The 23,707-nt window shown below is 41.6% G+C and overlaps 1 protein-coding gene across 1 annotated transcript in view; it reads left to right on the forward strand.

The window, feature by feature from the left end:
- Positions 1-23,707, forward strand: part of LOC126251977 (brefeldin A-inhibited guanine nucleotide-exchange protein 1) — a 261,180-nt gene that overhangs the window by 62,962 nt on the left and 174,511 nt on the right. Inside the window, exons 7-8 of the mRNA XM_049952749.1 lie at positions 4,491-4,633; positions 20,868-21,102. Coding sequence (XP_049808706.1) covers positions 4,491-4,633; positions 20,868-21,102 — 378 coding nt within the window. The remainder of the gene's footprint in view (positions 1-4,490; positions 4,634-20,867; positions 21,103-23,707) is intronic.

The raw sequence follows: 23,707 nt of genomic DNA on the forward strand, positions 1-23,707 counted from the left end.
ATACTTCTGTTATCTTTAGTAATTGGTTGAGTTGTTGATTTGTTGCTGCCAGTAGTTTTAGATCATCCATGTATAGCAATTGTGTGATTTTGTGTTGGTATGTTATTATTATTATTATTATTATTATTATTATTATTATACAGGATTAATTAACACAAGATCAATTAATGACAATTTGGCTGTAAACCTGTTACCTTGCACCAAGCCTCTCTCTTCAGGGCATCCTCCTTGCACATGCCACAATGCTGCATTAGTTCGCTGGTATCATCCTTTCAAGGTTTTTGTGGTCTGCATCATTTCCATTGCCAGGCAGTTTCCATTCAAAATTTTTTTTTGCATACCAGTGATGTGGCATTCTCAGCAAGTGCCTATGCCAGTTTGTCATCATTCAGTCATATGTATTGCTGTTTGGTTTGTCCTCATTTTAGATGTTACTTCATCATTACTTTTTTTTCCCTCGATTCTGGAACACCTCCATAAATAATCCATTTCCACAGCTGTCAGTCCTCTTTAAAGTCAGCATTTAAAATCCATAGTTCTGATCCATAACACAGAACAGATTTCATCATTACATCTTTTCTTTTTGTTGTTGGAATGTTCTTGTTCCACCAGAAAATAACATACGTTCTATTACTTTTGTATCTTGTTGTATTGTTATCATACATCTGTATTACTCAATTGACTTTTGTCGGTATACAGGGTGTTACAAAAAAGTACTGCCAAACTTTCAGGAAACATTCCTCACACACAAAGAAAGAAAATATGTTATGTGGACATGTGTCCGGAAACGCTTACTTTCCATGTTAGAGCTCATTTTATTACTTCTCTTCAAATCACATTAATCATGGAATGGAAACACACAGCAACAGAGCGTACCAGCGTGACTTCAAACACTTTGTTACAGGAAATGTTCAAAATGTACTCCGTCAGCGAGGATACATGCATCCACCCTCCGTCGCATGGAATCCCTGATGCGCTGATGCAGCCCTGGAGAATGGCGTATTGTATCACAGCCATCCACAGTACGAGCACGAAGAGTCTCTACATTTGTTACCGGGGTTGCGTAGACAAGAGCTTTCAAATGCCCCCATAAATGAAAGTCAAGAGGGCTGAGCTCAGGAGAGCGTGGAGGCCATGGAATTGGTCCGCCTCTACCAATCCATCGGTCACCGAATCTGTTGTTAAGCATACGAACACTTCGACTGAAATGTGCAGGAGCTCCATCGTGCAATGAACCACATGTTGTGTCGTACTTGTAAAGGCACATGTTCTAGCAGCACAGGTAGAGTATCCCGTATGAAATTATGGCGGTGAATCGAGGAAGTACAGTACATACTGACGAAACTAAAATGGGCTCTAACATGGAAATTAAGCGTTTTCGGACACATGTCCACATAACATCTTTTCTTTATTTGTGTGTGAGGAATGTTTCCTGAAAGTTTGGCCGTTCCTTTTTGTAACACCCTGTATACCCCCTGATATTTAAATTTTGCTACCTCTCTCACAGCTGTTCAGTCATTGATGTGAATTTCAAATCTGGTTTATTACTAGATATTTGGTTTTTTGTTAGACTCATCTGTAGCCACCATTTCATCATATTCATGATATAAATTTTATATCGTAAACTCGAGATTGTTTTCATCTTGTGTTAGAATGTCTAGTTCATCAGGAAAATGGAAACACCTATACACCATTAACAATAATACCTATTCCTTCACAGCCGTTCTTTTGTCATTGGAGAGGCAGTTCTACTTATAAATGGAACAAACGGTGACACAAAACAACCTTATCTCAGCCATTTTCTGAAATTAATAGGTCCCAATAACCTTTACCTTCTTCATCTGTACTTACCTATACTTACCTCTGTAAAAGATTCTCATTTGTACCTATACTTTTTAGAGCCTCCCACAGTATTGTTCTAGGCACCATCTCATAATATTTTGCTAAATCTACAAAGGCAGTGTGTAACTCTGTCTGTACTGCTATAAATTTCTCTATTAACTTTTGTAAAATATAGAGAATACCTGTACAGGATCTGTCCTGTTGCTCTGGTCTTCCGCAGTATGGGGAACATCAACAACTTTATTTTGTCATTCATAGTTTTGCCAGATAGGCGACTCATTGTGCCATTCACACATTTGCCTGTGTAGAAGTCAGTATCTCTTCTCTTCCCCTTCTTGAAAACAGAAACCATATAAAAAGCTGATCCAGGAAGTGTGCACTGTTTGAATATTATAAAAGATTAACGGTTTGTTGCAAATTGTATTTTATTACAGAAACGTCTATACACATTAAACTACTTTTTGACGTATTCACCATGCAAATCAAGTCGCGTGTCATATCTTGGCACTAATTGCAATATACCCGCTTTATAGAATTTGGCTACCAGTGATATGATCCAGTTTTGGACATTTACCTTGATCTCATCATCACTTACAAACTACTGGCCAACAAGAAATTTTGGGAGATGAGAAAACAAATGAAAGTTGGATGGAATTAGGTCTGGACTGCAAAGAGGGTGACAGAATTGTTCCCAGTGAAATAAATCAAGCAGCTTGTTTGTTTTGGGTGTTGTATGTGGTTGTGCATTGTTATGCACAAACATAATACCACTCGGCCTGAAATTCAGTATAGAATCTGACAAGGATTCCATATGGGCCGTGGAGCTTTGTTCAGTATTAATGATTTCAGCTGTTTCTGAACACCATTGGCATTAATACTTATTTCATTCATCTTTTAAGTGTACAAGGTTTAAATTGGGGCAATTCTCCTGGCTTTTCCTTTGGAAAGGAACATTTGAAAACAGAGTTAACATCTCAGTTTTGCTTTGCTACCATCAGTTTCTGACTCATTCACTAGAGACTGGACACTAACTTTGGCACCTTTACATATGATTAGAATTTCTTTGGGTTTTTTGGAATAGCAATTGACAATATCCTGCTATGGTAGTCATTGAAGGTATCACACATTGCCCTCTTGACAGCCAAATGCGTTTCATTCAACATCTCTCTATCTATAGCCCTACACTTTGTTTTTCACCTATTATGCAGTAATCTCTGTATCTTTAGAAGTTTCCTTCCATCACATAGCGCTACAAAAACTCTAAGGCTCCTCCCATGCTTGATTGTCAGTGTTTTTGATGCCTTATCATACAAACAGTTTTTTGTAGTGCAAATGTTCAGTTACAGTTTTCTGTAATAAAGATTGTGAAATGTTTTGAAAATTCTTTGACTAGCCAAAAAATTGTTCCTTGCTCATTGGAATAAACTTGTTCATCGGTGTTGTGCATCAGTTCTTCGGTAATCAGTGACAGGCGTCTCTGTGCTCCTCATCGTGGACATTTTTGCTTCCTTCGGTAAATGTCCTAAGCCACCTTCGCAACGTCCCTTCTCTCATCACATTCTATCTGTAAGTTTCACTTATCTGATGATAGATTTTACAAGGTCGAACTTTCCTTAAATTCAAAAGCTTGATAACAGCTCTTATTTCACGGCTGGTAGGCCAATCAGTTGTTTTAAAGATGATGACGATAAATAATGACTTCAGATGTTAACATAATGAAACAAAATGGCTAGGCTACAGTTGAGAACAGTTGTTAATAAGATGCATTATTCTTTTCTTCAAATGGTGTCCTTAGTAATTCAGCAGAAATATTTCAAGTGTCTGACTATACTTCATTTCAGCTAGTGCACTATTCACCTCCTATATCATAATGATCATGCTTCAAACAGTTTCTGTAGTCTTACCATTTTATCTGTTGTGTACTGGGGTCCCTCTTTAGTTAGACCTGTATGGTTCTTTTCCCATCCCATTAAAGGAATTAAGTTGCCTGCTGCTTTGTACACTGGTGTTTTCTTCTTACTCAAAATTGTCCTCCACTGTTTTATAGTTTGTGACCTACCTATTAAATTTCAGTGTGAATGCATTTGTATTCCCACATCTTGTTCTTTTCTGATTTGATTCTGTTCTGTAACTCTGGATTTACTGTCTGCCAGTTTTGTCTATCTTCAGGTGATTTAGTTGCTAATCTTTTTGTAATCATCCTTCATATCCCATATCGCAGTACTAAGGTCATCTTACATCCTTGAAGGTAGTTGTTTCTCTGTACTCCTATTCTCAGGCTCCAGTATCTCGAGAGCAGTTTTCCTAATTGCTTGTTTAATATTGTCATACTCTTTTTTATCTTCTGGCACCTTTTTTAGGTTTCATTCTACTCTTTACTGAAATAAACCCTTTATGCTGAATTGCTTTAGGAGAACGAACTTGTATCATGTCTGCTCCAGTTTCTCTTTATTGCTCTGATTAGACATTTGTCCAGTTGTTGATGATTTTCTTAGACTGATATATCATCTTTGATATAACTATGTTGTGATCAAATTCACAAAATATTTTAAATAACCTATTCAAATCTTAGAAGAAAGAATAAATTTATGCACATCAGTGTTGAAAGTGTGTCTTTGTGATTACAAGTTCATATGTTTGTGTTTCAGGAAAGTATGGATACTAGTAATGATACAGACACTGCCGTTACTGCGAAATTTACACACATTCTTCAGAAAGATGCATTTTTGGTGTTTCGAGCATTGTGCAAGTTATCGATGAAACCTTTGCCAGAGGGCCAGCCAGATCCCAAGTAAGTTTACCCCTCAAAGTACTGGATTAGGAGCACTGTTGTGAAATATTATTATTATATATTTTATTCTCTTATTTTATTATCTCCTATAAATGAATTTAGTAAAAAATTAATTATTTATGACAGTTTTTGAGTATTTCGCATTTTCATTCAGAATTATTTCAAATGTTTAATTACTAGATTTGCTTCCCCAGTGAATATGATTCAAACAATGGATATATATAAAAACCCTACTGTTATTTACCCAGAAATTATAAACAACAAAAATATATTTGACATAAAAACAAATTCGGAACTTAAAATTATAGTGGGATGCCATATTTTAAGGCTGTGGCCACATGAGTGGAATGTTTCTGGATCAGAAGACAGGAGCTAGATTACATGTCCTGTAGCCTTGTAGGAAACATGCAGAATAGAATGCAGAGAGCAAAATTTTGAGTCCTTTGTGTTCTTAAATATCATTTTGTCTAAATGAAGCAAAACTACGCCCATCTCTGTAACACTTTGAAGACCCCACCGAGTATAACTCAGCCCACGATTTTCTTGATGTGCGAGCCACCTATCACTCAAAACTGTACTCATCTCAGAGCAATGTATGGACATCTTGCTACCTGTCCCCTGACAGGTGATGCTTCCGTCAATTTCTAGAATTATTTCTAAAGAAACATTAGCGGATGTAAAAGTTGCTGTCTTGAATAGCTGAGCCGATACATGATCGCATTGATGTAATTTTGTGCATTTATTCATTAGCTTTTGCAGGTTGTTGTATTGTACTACAAATAAATCACATTTGTTGAATGAGCCAGAAATTTCGGAATCTCAAGAGGAAGAAATTGGTCAGTAACTCATCTCACACTTCAAGGCAGTTATACTTTCTGTCATCATTAGTTTAAGATTTGTAATCTGTAAAAAGGCCTAAAGTAAATTTAAAAACTAATAATTGAGGCATGGTCCTTTTTTAGTATTTATTATTCTTGAAGTTAAATCAAATACACATGTGCCAGTAAGGATTTAAATAATGGCATAAAGATTAGTCATCTTGGCCCAACATTTCTCTAATTAGCCAGTCTGCAAAGTGTTAATTTAGTTAGTTTTTCAGTAAAATTTTCACTTTTTGCGTATAACAATTAGAAACAAATATGTTTTGATGTATGTGTGATCTCCAGTATTCAGCTTTCTCATCCAATTTTGTAAAAATTAGTTGGTGGTAAAAAAATTTTGCTTCTTTTGTATTGTATAGTTTCACACTATAACTTAATAATGAACTGACTCTCTTCTCATTATTGGTGATGGTTACTGTGATGCTTCAGAATTAAGTTACCTACTGCATACAGTTCAAAAATTGTAATGTGGAAAATAGAGTTGCTTTTTAGTTTATGTCTGGTGCACTTTAGGTTATATAGTGCTGGATACAAAATGTAGCTAACATATCAAAACTGATTTTTAAGCCGGAAAGAGAACCATGCCTCTTCACAATCTCAACTTAATTTGCAGTATTTACTTGTGGTTGTACAATATTGGCTGTGGTGCACCTAACATGAGGCTATCGCCATGTGCTGTGTGGAGTTAACTGGCACGTATCGTGTTTCTTACGCAGTTTATGACGTCAGTTATAGTCCCACTCTAAACAATAATTCCCTAACAACTGTTATCTGTATGAAATTTGTTACATAAACTATTGTAGATTTAGCTGTAGAGTTATCTGTATAATGAGGTGTGTTTTATCTTGTCTTCACTGACAGTTTCAGCCACAAAACATTCAGTAATGGCTGTTGTTATGAAATGCCACTGAGGTAGTACTGGTCTTTCAGAAATCACATTCTTGACTATTTTCATAAATATCTGATCTGTCTTGTCCTTTGTTGCTTATTTAATAATAATTACAAAACTTTTTATTGGGTCAGATCAGAACTGCAACTGGATCAGTCTGTTTGCAACATGCTGTTGTGTAAATTTTACTGTATTGTGCCAGAAGAAGCAAGATGTAGACTTTGAACATTAGGAGAAGTGTAAGAGTTTCTCAAAACTTATCACTGATAACTGTTCTCTGCATAAAAGCACATTATGGGTTTGTGGCAAATAACTCATTAATTCAGTTTCAGTTCCAGCTGATCCTGTAACCTAGAGTATTATTAATAACGATGAGATAAAAGAAATACTTATCAACAGATTTTCTCTCTGTATTTGAATACCCTGCAAAATTTAGAAACAATTCACACTAAATGACATGCCATACCATACCATTCATGTTTCCACCCATCTTTTTTTCAGTATTTGTATCCCAAATTAAATACATTTCCTCTAACACTATTATTAAAATTTCTGTGGCAGTTTTCTCTATATCTAGAGTATATATTTTCTGACAAACGCGGATCAAAGAATGTAACCCTGCCTTCTGTCAGCTTGAAGTGATACCAACCTGTTTGATCCTCATGAGTTTCCACCCACCACATCGAAATCCACATGGATACTCCACAAGCCACTGCACATTGCATGATGGAGGGTACCCTGTTCCACTACCAGTCATTTCCTTTCCTGTTCCACTCGCAAACAGACCGAGGGAAAAAGACTGTCTATATGCCTCCGTATGAACCCTAATTTCTCATATCTTATCTTTCTGGTCCTTATGTGCAATGTATATTAGCGGCAATAGAATCATTTGGCAGTTAGCTTCAGATGCATGTTCTCTAAATTTTCTTGATAGTGTTCTTCGAAAAGGACATCGGCTTCCCTCTAGGGATTCCCATTTGGGTTCCTGAAGTATCTCTGTAGCACTTACATGTTGTTCAAACCTACCAGTAACAGATCTTGCAAACTGGCTCTGAATTACTTCAGTGCCCTCCTTCAATCTGACCTGGTAAAGATGCCAAACACTTGAACATTATTCAAGAATTGGTCGCGCCAGCGTCCTGTATGCTGTGTCCTTTACAGATGAACAACACTTGCATAAAATTTTCCCAATAAACTGAAGTTAACCACAGTCCTCACAAGCTTGTTCCATTTCATATTGCTTTGCAACATTATGCTCACAGATATTTATTTAAATGACTTGACTGTGTCAAGCAGGGCACTAGTAATGCTATAACCAAACGCAACAGGTTTGTTCTTCCTACTCATCTGCATTAACTTAGATTTTTCCACATTTAGAGCTACCTGTCATTCATCACACCAACTAGAAATTTTGTCTAAGTTTTCTTGTACCTTCCTACAGTCACTCAATTATGACACCTTACTGTGCACCACTGCATCATCAGCAAACAACCGCAGATTGCTGCCCATCCTGTCTGCCAAATCATTTATGTATATAGAGAATAACAGCAATTCTATCGCATTTTCCTGGTGCACATGATGATGAACATACTGGGTCTATTACTTAAGAAGACTGAGCCCCTCACATACCTGTGAACTTATTCCATATGCTCATACCTTTGTTAACAGCCTGCGATGGGGCACTGTGTCAAATGCTTTTCGGAAATCTAGAAATGTGGAATCTGCCTGTAGTCCTTCATCCATAGTTTGCAGTGTATTATGTGAGAAAATGGAAAGCGGAGTTTTGTACAAACTATTGCTTTCTTAAAACCATGCTGATTTGTGTACGTAAGGTTCTCAGCATCAAGAAAATTTATTATGTTCAAACTGAGAATATGTTCAAGGATTCTGCAGCAAACAGAAGTTAGGGATATTGGTCCGTAATTTGTGGGTCTGTTCTTGTACCCTTCTTACATACCTTCCCCCCCCTCCCCCTCTTCCAGGGGGCTCACCACTCTTTGGTGTGTTGGTGCTTGGCTACCACAGGGCCCAGCCTTTGGAGCATCTTTTCCCTTCCGTGCTGCATGTCTGTCCTGCTGTCTGCAGCTCGTGGTCGCGTTCTCTCTTCCTGAGCACGGGGGGCCCAGGTTCGATTCCCGGCGGGGTAGGGATTTTCACCTGCCTCGAGATGACTGGGTGTTTGTATTGTCCTCATCATTTCATCATCATTCATGAAAGTGGCGAGTTTAGACTGAGCAAAGGTTGGGAATTTGTACAGGTGCTAATAACTGCGCAGTTGAGCACCCTACAAACCAATCATCATCATCTGTCCTACTATTCTATTTTCCTTCCCATTGGGAACATATCTCAGATATTTTTTGAGAATATGTTCTGAATTTTCAGTAGCCTGACATCAGAACATTCTTCACACTGTTTTTTTCATCTCGCACAGTTCCTCTGCTTTAGCATTTGAGGTTCTGCATTGTTTCTTCTTCCTTGTGCACTCCTGAAGGCCGGCCCATGCATTTGACATGTAAAGGATGACTGGATAATGCGCAGTTCGCAGCCCACAGTCAACAGGTAGGGTTCGCATGTACCCCTGGTACTGGCCAGGCCCATGGAGAGCTGATTGCCTGAACTGTGACCTTCTCAAATTGCCACTTGGTCCCTGTGTTAGACATTTAGGAGGTTTCACCTGAGGTGTGAGCAATCACGTAAGGCCAGTATTAAACTATTGTATTTATTTGACAAAGATCTTTGCCATGGTGCTAAACGGGGTATTACAATGTCATCATATTTTTCGTCAAATTTCAAGATGGCGTATGACAACTTGTTATTATGTGCTGCAGTTGCTAGTACTACAATTGCATTGTGTGTGTATTTGGAAGCAAAGCAGTGGGAAAAAAGGAAACATACTTGGATGAAGCCCTAGTTATTACGTCAAGATAGTAAAAGCATTCAGCAAAATTTGTTAAGATAGCTGCAAGTGAAGGAAGTCAAGTCTTCATATATAAATTATTTACGAATGGATAAGAGTGTATTTCAGTATTTGCTCAGTGGCAGAGTAATTCACCTGCCCATCAACACAATTAATAGCATGCACTGTGCCCCTTACTCACCCCCCACCCTAGTCAAAGCAAGTTTAAAAAAAAAAGGAGGGGGAGGTTTGAAGGAACAAACCAACTTTGAAGCCGTGTTTACAAACACACTACAAAGACGTCAAATAGCTGTAGTGATGCCAGCGCTCAATGCAATTACATTTCACATAGCAGTGAACAGATGACGAACAACTTTTATGATCAAATCTACAGCGAGGCCCTAGAGTTGATCATATTTATTTGACGACAAGCGAGTTTCGACGAAGTTCCCTATGGAACCATCAAATTTCTTTGACATAAATATTTGACATATTAACATTGGCAAAGAAATATGATAGTGTAATACTGGCCTGAGGCAGGCGACCCCCCCCCCCCCCCTCCAAGTGAGTCCCAGTTGGAAGGAGCCCGCTGTTGGAGATGCTGGCAATCGTAGGGGATTTCTTTCGCAATGAGCCGTAAATCATCTCAGTCCATGTCTACTATACATAAACAGAATGAGGCTAAAGATTCAAAGGCTCTCCCAGCTGCATCTAGGTTCCTCATCGTATCATGTACCAAAGGAGGTCAGTCTTTGCTACGGTTAATCCATTTATTATTCAGAAGGGTTTTGATGCAGTTGCCGGCCCTGTGAAATCTTGTTCTTGTTTACTTAATGGCACTTTGCTTTTGGAGACGAATTCTCTCTCAAACCCAACAACTGCTTGCAGCTTCACTCCTCTACAGCTATCCTGTTCACGTTGAGGCCCATTGAATGCTGAATTCTTCATGTGGTGTTATTTACACTTGGGTAATGAAAAAAGTTTGATGCTACCTTAGTGCCTACATGCTCTCTCTTTCTCATGTTTGATAGGATAGTGCTTCCATCAAAAATCGTAGCAGGCTATGAAGTCATCACAGTCTGACTGTACCTTCCAAACCTGAATGCATTGCTATCAATGTCAATGTTACAACCATGGCCAAATGTCCTGTCAAAACATGGCCAAATGTGTTATTTGTGGTAGGAATGGCCATGAGGGCGATTGTCTGCCTCTTTCTACGTGCTATATTAATTGCAGTTGTTATCCTGCAGCCTCATCCAGAGAGTGTCCCATGTTTCTTGATGAGCAGGCTGTCCAGGAGATCCAGGTGAAGGAAAAAGTGCCTTACCTTGTCATTCACAAGCTGTGGGCTAGTTGCAGGCCCTGCCTTTTACTATCTGGCACTTACAGTACCACTCCTGCTACATCTCACTCCATGAAAGACACAGCCATGCAGACTTGCGACCTCAAATTCCATAGCATGGTTGTAAAATTGCCCAGTGTCACTATAGCATCCCCATCTCCTTCTCCTCCAGCTGTGCAACAAGCCACCACATCTTCACCTCCGGCGACGATAACACCTGCTACACAACTGACAGGCTGTAAAGGGCAGAAAGAGTACTCCCACAAAGACTTTTTACGTCCCTCCACCAACAGATATCTGAATCTTCCTCTGCCAACCACAATGACTCCAAGAAATCAAACAAAGGCAAACGGTCTTTTCCTTTACTGACTCGGCGTACCTCTTACACGGTGCCACCATGTGGTACCCTGATCCACCCGACCTTCATTTCACAAGTGCACACCACCAACCATTTTTCTGCCCTAGAATTTGCAAGTTGACACACTGAAAATGCAGATGCCTCTGTCAATCTCGTGGAACAGGATCCTGCACCCTCTGCGCCCTATAGCAGTGAGTCTTCAAAGACTGGCATTTGGCACCCGCCGAGGTGACAACCCTTTCTTTTTTCCCTCCTTCCTTTTTCCCCGTCATGAGTCTCCTCTAACGGGATGTTTGTAGCAATCTCCTCTAATGGGACATTTGTAGCATCCCAAGGATGGCATTCCATCTCATGGGAGAGACATGCTGCTCAACCGGGATGACGTTCATAGTCAAACCATTTCACTGAACACCCAGCTGCAAGCTTTTGTAGTCCGCATTTTCCTTCCTTGTGTCACCTTTTATCTTTGTAACCTCCACATCCCTCCGTCATTCAGTGTCACCAGGGCAGACTTCCTCCAGCTTATCGGTCAACTCCCTCACTCCTTTCTGCTGCTTGATTACTTTAACGCATACCATCCCCTATGGAGCTCTTCCAGGACCTATGTGCCCTCTTGGCTGACCTTCTCTATCAACTCAACCTCATCTGCCTTAACGCTGGAGCACCCATATTTCTTTCAGACTCCATGCACACCTATTACCATTTGGACCTCTCATTCTGCACTGCTCAGCTTGCCCGTCATCTTGAGTGGTCCGTTCTCTCTGACATACTCGAGCAAACATTTCCCATGTGCTATCCGTTTGCTGACTTGTACCCCAACTACATGTAAACCCAACTGGCAGCTTTCCAAGGCTGACTGGAGGTTTTGCTCCTCCGTGGCAACCTTGGCCGAACAACATTTCCCCAGTTGTGATGACAAGGTAGAATACCTTGCGAACGTTATACTTACCGCCACAGAATGTACTATTCTTTGCACCTCACCTTTACTGCACTGTGTCCCAGTCCCTTGCTGGACAGAGCTGTGCAACAATGCAGTTCCCCCTCTCAGAATTGTGAATGCTACAATGCTTCTTTTACTATGAGGGAGCTAGATCATGCTCTCACTGCATCCGGATATTCCACCCAAGGGCCAGACGATGTTCACATCCGGATGTTGCAGCCCCTTTTTGTAGCAGGCAAGTAGTTATCCTTCATATGTACAATCGCATCTGGGCAGATGCCACATTTCCCAGATACTGGTGTGAAGCCATTGTCATACCTGTACCCAGTAAGGACAAACATCATCCTTCTTGCTACTGCTCCATTTCTCTCTAGCTGTGTTCGCAAGGTGATGAAATGTATGATTCATGTCCGGCTGGTATTGTGGCTCAAGTTTCACAATTTGTTAACCACTGCAAATGTGGATTCAGAGCTCACCATTCTGCAGTTGATCATCTTGTCCCTTTGTCGACCCATGTTGTGAACGACTTTCTGCAAAAATATGAGACTATGGGTGTGTTCTTTGATTTGGAGAAAGACTATGACACCAGCTGGAGGACTGGTATCCTCTACTCTCTATGTCGGGCTTCTGAGGCCACCTGCGCAATTTCCTTCAGGAATTTTTAAAAGACAGAGTATTCAAGGTATGTGTGGGTTCTGCCTCGCTGTACATCTTTATCCAGGAAAACAGGATGCCTCAAGATTCCGTCCTTAGTGTCGTCGTCTTCACTACAGCCATTAACCATATTATGGTCTGTCTCCCACTAGTCATCTCTGGCTCCCTTTGTGTTGACGATTTTGCGACCTGTTGCAGTTCTCCATGGACTTGTCGCCTTGAACAGCATCCTCATTTGATCATCTTTACTCATGGATAATCGACAATGGCTTTCACTTTTCCACTGACGAAACTGTCTTTACATCTTGGTCCTGTTGCTCTTCTGTTCGCTAAAACCACAAAATTCCTGGGCTCATTCTTGAAAGGAAACTTTCTTGATCCTCCCACATGCCTTATCTGCCCACCCTCTGTACCCGCTCTCTCGGTGTCCTCTGTGTCCTAAGCGGTATTCCTGGGGAACGGATCAGACCATCCTCCTTCGTTTGTACTGATCCCTTGTCTGTTCAAAACTACAGTATGGGTGTTTTCATTTATGCATCTGCATGTCCCTCAATCTTACGCCACCTAAATACAATCCACCATTGTGGAATCTGTCTGGCTACTGGTGACTTTCACACTGGCCCGGTTTAGTCTCTCCATGCAGAAGCTGCTGAACTACTGCTGTCATACCAGTGTGATGTTCTACTCAGCAGATACGTGTGCTGTTTATCTGCCATGCCCAGCCACCCTTCCTATGCCTCCACGTCCGATGACTCCTTTGACCTCCAATATGCATCCCTCTTCTCTGTTACCTCCTTGAGTTTGCTTTTGGTTATTGCTCCAGCAGCTTAACCTCACACTATGTGCCACTATCATGATGGGTGTGAACCCTTCATCACCTTGGACTTAATTCACTTCCTAAGGGAACTACTCCAGATTCGATCTGTCGCTGTAAGTTTCTCGATCTTTGCACAGAAATTAGTGATAATACCTTCATGTAAACTGATGGCTCTCTGACTCATCGTGGTGTCAGGTGTGCCTTCTTCATTGGCACCAATGATTTTCAGTATCAGCTTCTGGAACTCTGCTCAGTATTTACAGCAGAGCTCTTTGCCCTACATCAGGCCATTCAGTACATCCAGTGACACAAGTTTTTCAATTGTGTTATCCATTCCAAATCTGTCAGTGCTTTTCAAAGGCACTGTGTGCTTATCACAGTCCGTCCCTTAGAGCAACAGTTTCAAGAAAGCTTTCACTTGCTCAATCTTGAGCGAACTATAGTGATGTTATGTGGGTTCCTGGTCATGTCGGTCTGATGGGAAACAGGGTGCAGGTGTTGCTGCCAAGGCCCAAGTCTTCCTACCTCAGTCTGTTAGTTTGTCCATTCATTCTGATCATCTCTGTGTTATCTGTCAGAAGTTGGTGTCACCTTGGCATCAACTCTTTTCTTCCCTTAATGCGAACAAGCTCCGGGCAATTAAACCTCTCCCAGTGGCTTGGCCGACATCCTCTCGGCACTTTCATTTTAGCTTAGGTTGCGCATTGGGTGCTATCATTCTAGCCATCACCAAAAGTGGTGATCCCCCACCACTTTGTGCTAATTGTCATCGACCTTTGACAGTACACTACTGATCAAATGCCCTTTTTTCAACCATTAATATTCATGTAGTTGTTTCTAACTCCTCGTTTGTATTAGTGTTATGTGATTCTGACATGGCACTTATGACCATAGTTGTTTCTGCACCCTAAAACAAAACAAAACAAATTTCTTACACACAAGAGTTACCTGGCATTTTTTCAGTCACTTGAGACTTTGTGCTGGATGAGAGATTCACAATAAATGCGAGCTAGGTGAGGGCCAGTGCCATAGAATACACTTTGTAATACCGAATTGGGATTCCATCTGGACCTGGTGACCTTTTTGCTTTCAAATCTTTCAGTTGTTTCCCTATGCCAGGGATATGTATTACTATGTCGTCCAAGCAGTCAGCCGTTGGTGAAATGATTGTATGTTTTTACAATTCTCCTGATTGCATAATTTCTTGAACCTGAAATTTAAAACTTCAGCTTTAATTTTGCTATCTTCAACTGCCACATTGGATTGGTCAACAAGGGGCTGAATGAAAGCCTTCTTCCTTAAACTTCTCCCTTTGGTTATTTGATTTTTGTGACCTTCTGAACACCATCTTTTAGACAAATAATTTATAGATTCGTTTAACACCCTGGGTGTGGAACTTGAGCTCTGACACATTTGGAATAACATCATTGGCTACAAAAAATAGCTACTTAGAGGCCAATCTTGAACAGTTCATTCTTCATATTAACGTTAATCAAATTCGTATGCAGAGCTTGTTAAATGTAAGTAGGTAGAATAAGTGTGTTTGATTAAACTGACCGACTCTTAGTTTACAGTTTCAAATCAAAATGATCATAAATCTCAAGTACTCATGACCAATTTCCTTTCACATCCTTGAAAAATTCTGAGCTTGTGCTCTGTTTTTAATGACAAAGTTGTTGATAGGACATTAAACCCTAATTGTCCTTCCTTCCTTCATTTCTTCATTCCAGAGTATTTTACTCAACCATTTACTAGCATGATCTGCTCACTCCACCATCTCCCCAGACAAAGTATCTTTTGTTCCCCCCAAGTACTACTCTCGTCTAACACTTCACTCTTGTGTGTTCTCACGCTTCTACAATAATCTAGTCTGCCTTCCAACTGCTCCATCACTAGTGACATATCTTAACACAATATAAAATTTTCAATTTTTCATCCTTTTGGCTGAATTACATGTAAAATGTCATAAATGAAATTAAATCACAAGAAATTGTAAGTACAACCTATTGCTAAGGTGCGGTGTGTGGTACCACTGTTCATTCATTTCAGCTGTACCACTTCCTGTACTTAAAACTGTAGTGAGACATTTACACAAGAATTGTGCACAGGTTTTACTTTTACGTAATGCAGGATAGAGGTAATGAGGCACCTAATTTTGCGTGCCCTGGAATGTGTTCACACTTTATTCCATTTATGTGAGCTGAGTTCCCATCTCAGTATTGGTAACTTGGAATCTTCATTTCAGCTGCTTCTGTATGTTAGTTTAGACAGAAGGCTACAACATTGTCCATCACTTCAATATCAAAGTTGGGGTTACTTCTGCGTACTTCAAACAATTCCAGGTGCAATGCTGTCATGTCACTTGTCGTAAACAAGTATGAAATAAATGTAATCAACATTGTAGATTTTAATATTCATTCTTGTCACGTTTATTAACACCAAGCTCTGTTTCAACGATCAACTTGATTCCAATGTATTAACATCAATTTTGTGATAGATTAGTAAACAAAATGAATTATGAATGATCTCACAGATTTAAAAGTGGCAAAGACTAATATAATAATTATGTGTATTAACTGATCAACCACAACTTGGACAGTATATGCTGAAAATTAACTGTAGACAAACTATGTGACTAAAACAAATAACATAATATCGGTTTTGGTTGAATGTTCTTCTTGGACTGACTGTAGCTTCTTTTGCGCTGCCTATATATAGTAAACTTGATTATACCAGATATTACAATATATTGAAACAGAGATATTAGATTTTAGATATTTATTTAAAAGGCAGCAAAAATAAAACATACAAAAACAATTTAGGCAGTTAATTTATCTTTATTAATTAGCTGTAGGGTCAGAAATTGGAAAAATTGTATCTTCTATTTTGCAACATCGAAGTTTTCTCGTACATTAGTATTTTCAAAGACACTGTGGTGGTCCACATTCTTTTTTTCTTCATTTGTTCTCGGTGTTGATGTACTGTGTTGCTATACTGGCTGAAAACTGGGGTGTGGAAGTCAAACAGGACTACTTCAAATGATGTAGCTTCTGGGTGCACATTTGCATTTCAGTCATTTACTTTCACTGTTCACAACCCCCCTATACAGGGTGTTACAAAAAGGTACGGCCAAACTTTCAGGAAACATTCCTCACACACAAAGAAAGAAAATATGTTATGTGGGCATGTGTCCGGAAACGCTTACTTTCCATGTTAGAGCTCATTTTATTACTTCTCTTCAAATCACATTAATCATGGAATGGAAACACACAGCAACAGAACGTACCAGCGTGACTTCAAACACTTTGTTACAGGAAATATTCAAAATGTCCTCCGTTAGTGAGGATACATGCATCCACCCTCCGTCGCATGGAATCCCTGATGCGCTGATGCAGCCGTCCACAATACAAGCACAAAGAGTCTCTACATTTGGTACCGGGGTTGCGTAGACAAGAGCTTTCAAATGCCCCCATAAATGAAAGTCAAGAGGGTTGAGGACAGGAGAGCGTGGAGGCCATGGAATTGGTCCGCCTCTACCAATCCATCGGTCACCGAATCTGTTGTTAAGCATACGAACACTTCGACTGAAATGTGCAGGAGCTCCATCGTGCAATGAACCACATGTTGTGTCGTACTTGTAAAGGCACATGTTCTAGCAGCACAGGTAGAGTATCCCGTATGAAATCATGATAACGTGCTCCATTGAGCATAGGTGGAAGAACATGGGGCCCAATCAAGACATCACCAACAATGCCTGCCCAAACGTTCACAGAAAATCTCTGTTGATGACGTGATTGCACAATTGCATGCCGATTCTTGTCAGCACACACATGTTGATTGTGAAAATTTACAATTTGATCACGTTGGAATGAAGCCTCATCCGTAAAGAGAACATATGCACTGAAATGAGGATTGACACATTGTTGGATGAACTATTTGCAGAAGTGTACCCGTGGAGGCCAATCAGCTGCTGATAGTACCTGCACACGCTGTACATGGTACGGAAACAACTGGTTCTCCCGTAGCACTCTCCATACAGTGACGTGGTCAACGTTACCTTGTACAGCAGCAACTTCTCTGACGCTGACATTAGGGTTATCGTCAACTGCACGAAGAATTTCCTCATCCATTGCAGGTGTCCTCGTCGTTCTAGGTCTTCCCCAGTCGCGAGTCATAGGCTGGAATGTTCCGTGCTCCCTAAGACGCCGATCAATTGCTTCAAACGTCTTCCTGTCGGGACACCTTCGTTCTGGAAATCTGTCTCGATACAAATGTACCGCGCCACGGCTATTGCCCTGTGCTAATCCATACATCAAATGGGCAGCTGCCAACTCCGCATTTGTAAACATTGCACTGACTGCAAAACCACGTTCGTGATGAACACTAACCTGTTGATGCTACGTACTGATGTGCTTGATGCTAGTACTGTAGAGCAATGAGTCGCATGTCAACACAAGCACCGAAGTCAACATTACCTTCCTTCAATTGGACCAACGGGCGGTGAATCGAGGAAGTACAGTACATACTGACTAAACTAAAATGAGCTCCAACATGGAAATTAAGTGTTTCCGGACACATGTCCACATAACATCTTTTCTTTATTTGTATGTGAGGAATGTTTCCTGAAAGTTTGGCCGTACCTTTTTGTAACACCCTGTATACATGTTTAATATGGCCAGTGCGCTATGTTTAACTTTCGATAAGCCTCATTAATAGTTTGCAGGCGAACATCCACATACTGCTACAGTAGTTTACTACTGAACATCTACTAGCAGTAAAAACCTCACCAAACACTTCTTGAAGAATAACAAGGTACATATGGAGGAACAGACACTGTCAAACTCAACTCATTAAATTAATTGAATACATTGAAAAATTCTTTCCTTTTAACAGTTTCTTCTACTACAAGGTTTAGACCGAATTATTTGTTTAAATGATGAAATTAACATATATCATAATGCAAACAATAGTTTAGACAAAACTGTTAATTACTTTGGAATTAATTAAGCGCTGACTGTGCTAACATGTTTTCAAATAGAACCAAATAGATCCTTTGAGAATACTATTAGTTGTTCCTCCACACATTTATAATTAGTACAGAATTTCTATTTGTTTATACATCAACAATAGAATTTAAGTTATGAAACAATTACTGATTTCATCCTATAACAAAAGATACTAACTAGGAATAGTCGAAAAAAAAAAATGGAAAATCAATGTCATACATAAAACTAAGCATAAAATTAGATCTGGTGTTATATTCTTCAAAACTGAGGGCCATCCTTGCTCTTTTATGAAAATGCAGATTATATTCACGTATGTTAACGGTAATTAGTTAAAAGTAAAAAAAATGAATTCTAAGGAGGCAGATGGCAAAACAAGAGGGGAAGTAAAAATATCCCAGCTTGCTTGGTCGCAACTGCCAAGACTTCTCTGGAAAGTAATGTACCGTCAATCGGGATGATTTCGGACGGTTTTGTCATTATTTTGATTGTAACTATCGTATATATTGTTAGATTAAATTGATTGTTATGGATTTGGTAGGGTATATGTGTAACGAATAAAATATCCCAGAACCAGAAATTGTATGTGTAGGTATATTTATCTGAGGTAGTTAATAAAGTGTCCTAAGTCACCCCACGGATTGGGGTGATTTCGGACACATGTGTTTTTTAAATCTCTGTCCAAAGTTACAGTATATAGAGGGTGAATTCGGACAGTTACTGCCTTTTTTTAAAAAAAAATTCTGCTTGCTTTTTATTTGAGTTTGGTGACATTTTACACAGTTTAAGGGAGCCCTTTGTTAGGAGTAAGTGATATGGATTGATATAATGAATTTTATATATTACAGATAAGTTTTTATTTTGCAAGAATTTAAATAAACAGTCTCTTTGTTCACTTCTGCACGAACTCATTTAATATTTTTGCTTAAGCGAATGGAAAGATCTTCTGACTGTCGTTTGAGGAATAAATGCACCCATTCTTCTCCTGGCAAGATATTACGAAATTTCTTCTCTATTCTGCTAGATTTATCAAGGTAGCCTTTAACTAAATATCTAATATCCCATTTAGTGAAGGAAAATCCCCAATGTGCAGCCCTCAAGATACCTTGCTTCAGCATTTCTTCTTCTTTATTTAGCACTGGCTTTCCTCCCATTTTTCTTCAGATGTGCTTCCTGCACATTATTTTGTAGGGTTGATTTAGGTATACCATACAAATCACATGCTTTTCTGTATGATAATTTACCACTCTGAATATCACAAACAGCTTTATCTAAAAGTTCCACGTCATAATTACACTATACTGTAGCACCTCTCCTGCTCTTATACGTTCTTGGCATTGTCCAAAACCACCCCACACAGTACACAGTTTTACAAAAACTGTCGTTATTTTATAACCTTGCATGAGAAACTCGACAAACTTGTACAGAAATTGTCTCAATGCTGTTAGCTATTGAGCGCGTCGACAATTACTGTTACAATAACTTCCCGCTCGGCGCAACAATAGAAAGTTTCCACTTTACGATAATGCATGGATTTTTAACACTTCTAGGGAAACAATTGACGCAAAATAAGAGTTGTGGAAAGCGATAAATGCAATCGTGTGCTTAAAATAACTGGCTCACGGACGTTAAAATAAATAACTCTTTGTTTCTATGCAGTGACAAAGAGCAAATAAGCCATACTGTCCGAATTCACCCTGGTGTCCAAAATCACTCCGTTTGACAGTATTATAACTTGGATATGTCATTAACTAATGTGTTATTTTAGAAAATTTATACATTTTTGAAAGAAAATATTGGGGCTATAAAATTATAACTCTGGATTTTGTAAAGAGAAACAGAAAACTATTATTTATTTAAGGAGTAAAACGTAGCAAGGGGAGCAATTTTGTCTTGTTATGTCCCAAACTGGCCTCTCTGCTCACAGCGCTGGCTCCTTTTTGCTCTCCTGCTGTGCGGCCATGTGAAGCGTTTGGTTTATTCTCATAGCCCATAGCACTGTGGCTCCTGTTGCCTGATTGCACTCCCATTATTGGTGATCCAGCTTGCAAGCAATGACATTGTGCAGCTGCAAGTAGCTACTTCTCCATTAATCTTCCACTCAAGTGAACACAGCCTACGAACTAAAATTTCTTCATGTAATGAGGATATGACATGAGTGGAGAAATCATTTACTGCCATTGGCCAAGGTGTTCTGAGAATATATGATTTGCAAATTAACTGTGAAGTTCCATAATTTATTTCCATCTAATTCTCCCCAACATTGTCATTCTTGGTTGCTTCTACTGTAAATATTATATTTCAATATTGAGATACAGTACTGTATATTGTGCTTTTTATGTGGATGTTGTTTCACTCCTTCTAATGTAATACTGAAATGAAAACCATTTAGAAACAATGTGTGTAGATATGTTTGATTTGTAAAGAATATTATTTGATGAATTTATGTTTCAGATCACATGAGCTTCGTTCAAAGATTCTTTCATTGCATCTGTTACTATCTATTTTGCAAAATGCTGGTCCAATTTTTCGTGCAAATGAAATGTTTGTTACGGCCATAAAACAGTACTTGTGTGTTGCTCTCTCCAAGAATGGAGTTTCATCCGTCCCAGAAGTTTTTGAACTTTCTCTTGCAATATTTTTAGCTCTACTTTCGAAGTTCAAGATGCATCTCAAAATGCAGATAGAGGTAAGACAAATTTTGCTTAACCTTTTCTTGCAATCATCATTCTGATGATGCTGGTTATGGTTCATTCTCTTTGAACTGTTCACTGTGTGTGCCCGATGAAATGTATTCCTCCACTCTGAGTTTTGCAAAGCCATGAAATCAGAGTTGCTAAAAGTGTAATGTATGTAGGCATAATCTTAAAGGAAATTATCATCTAATAGAGAGTAGTAAAAACAGATTTATAACACCAAGTAAACCTGTTGAATTCTAACATGATTAGTAGCAGCAACAGTTGAAGCAAATGAAATATCATTGAATTCCAAGCTTTTGGGCAAAGAAATGTAAGAAAGGGAGCATATGGATGAGAGGTTACATGAGAATACGATGAAAGTTAAATCTAGATGGAAGGTGAGTGGAGAAATGAACATTTGTGAGACTGGAAGATGAGAAAACCCTTATTTGTTGCTGTGATGTAATTTCTTGTTGTTGCTTTCCTAAGGTTGTAACTCGTGTTCAGTCCTAGTTTAATCGTGTATACTATTCTTAAGTAAACATTGTACTTAAAATTTTGTGTAAAGATGGTTCTAGTTAAAGAGTAAAGAATACTGTATATTTGTAGATACATAATGATCACAAACTGAAATGCTTTGAAAAGCGATCTGTACTTCTGTTGACCATCTTCCTCCCACCTCCATAGTTTCTATCTGATAATACTACTGCGACAAAAGATTCTGCCATTTGCGAACTGAATTATATGTCCGGCTAAATTGAAATTTGGGTGTTCACAGCACTTTCGTTGCATGCTGCTGTTGACAAATCATTTTATTAGTCATAGCCAGTCAGGTGATAATGTAGGATAACCAGCGAGAATTGCTTGATCTTGTAATCTTGGTTGTCACGATTCCTACCCCCCCCCCTCTCCCACCACGTTGTATATCAGCTATGCTGCAATAATTGTACAGCATTCTATGTGGATATGACAAGTAACCAGTTGTCCACTTCAATGAAAGGCCTCTGCCAAACTGTGGCAAATCACATACTTGACCATATAGTTACTGCATATCACAAGATAGGTGATTCCAAAAACTTCTTCACTACGTGATGTATTTGGATACTCCATTTGAGCACTACCTTCACTGAACTACACAGGTGAGAATTCTCTCCAGCATATCCTACACTCTCACAATCCCACTGCCAACCTACCTTTCTCCCCCCACCCCTCACTCCTACCCCTCACTCCTACCCCTCGCTCCTACCCCTCGCTCCTACCCCTCGCTCCTACCCCCCCCCCGGCTCCTACACCCCCCCCCCCCCGGCTCCTACCCACCCCCCGGCTCCTACCCACCCCCCGGCTCCTACCCACCCCCCGGCTCCTACCCACCCCCCGGCTCCTACCCACCCCCCGGCTCCTACCCACCCCCCGGCTCCTACCCACCCCCCGGCTCCTACCCACCCCCCGGCTCCTACCCACCCCCCGGCTCCTACCCACCCCCCGGCTCCTACCCACCCCCCGGCTCCTACCCACCCCCCGGCTCCTACCCACCCCCCGGCTCCTACCCACCCCCCGGCTCCTACCCACCCCCCGGCTCCTACCCACCCCCCGGCTCCTACCCACCCCCCGGCTCCTACCCACCCCCCGGCTCCTACCCACCCCCCCGGCTCCTACCCACCCCCCCGGCTCCTACCCACCCCCCCGGCTCCTACCCACCCCCCCGGCTCCTACCCACCCCCCCGGCTCCTACCCACCCCCCCGGCTCCTACCCACCCCCCGGCTCCTACCCACCCCCCGGCTCCTACCCACCCCCCGGCTCCTACCCACCCCCCGGCTCCTACCCACCCCCCGGCTCCTACCCACCCCCCGGCTCCTACCCACCCCCCGGCTCCTACCCACCCCCCGGCTCCTACCCACCCCCCGGCTCCTACCCACCCCCCGGCTCCTACCCACCCCCCGGCTCCTACCCACCCCCCGGCTCCTACCCCCCCCCGGCTCCTACACCCCCCCGGCACGCTCCTACCCCCCCCCCGGCACGCTCCTACCCCCCCCCCCGCACGCTCCTACCCCCCCCCCCGCACGCTCCTACCCCCACCGCACGCTCCTACACCCCCCGCCCGCTCCTACCCCCCCCCGCCCGCTCCTACCACCGCCCGCCCGCTACTACCCCCCCCCCGGCTCGCTCCTACACCCCCCGCCCGCTCCTACCCCCCCCCCCCCGCCCGCTCTTACCCACCCGCCCGCTCTTACCCCCCCGCCCCCTGCACACTCCTACCCCCCCGTCCGCTCCTACAACCCCCCCCCCCGCCCACTCCTACCTCCCTCCCGCCCGCTCCTACCCCCCCCTCCCGCCCGTTCCTACCGCCCGCTCCCGCTCCTACCCCCCCCCCGCCCGCTCCCGCTCCTACCCCCCCCCCGCCCCTACCCCCCCCCCGCCCGCTCCCGCTCCTACCCCCCCGCCCGCTCCCGCTCCTACCCCCCCACCCGCTCCCGCTCCTACCCCCCGCCCGCCCGCTGCTACCCCCCCCCCACGCCCGCTCCTACCCCCCACCTACACCGCCCCACTCCTACCCCCCATCCTACGCCCCCCGCTCCTACCCGCCCCCCCCGCTCCTACCCGCCCCCCCCGCTCCT

Source organism: Schistocerca nitens, chromosome 4 (assembly GCF_023898315.1).
Source record: "Schistocerca nitens isolate TAMUIC-IGC-003100 chromosome 4, iqSchNite1.1, whole genome shotgun sequence".
Lineage (NCBI taxonomy): Eukaryota > Metazoa > Arthropoda > Insecta > Orthoptera > Acrididae > Schistocerca > Schistocerca nitens.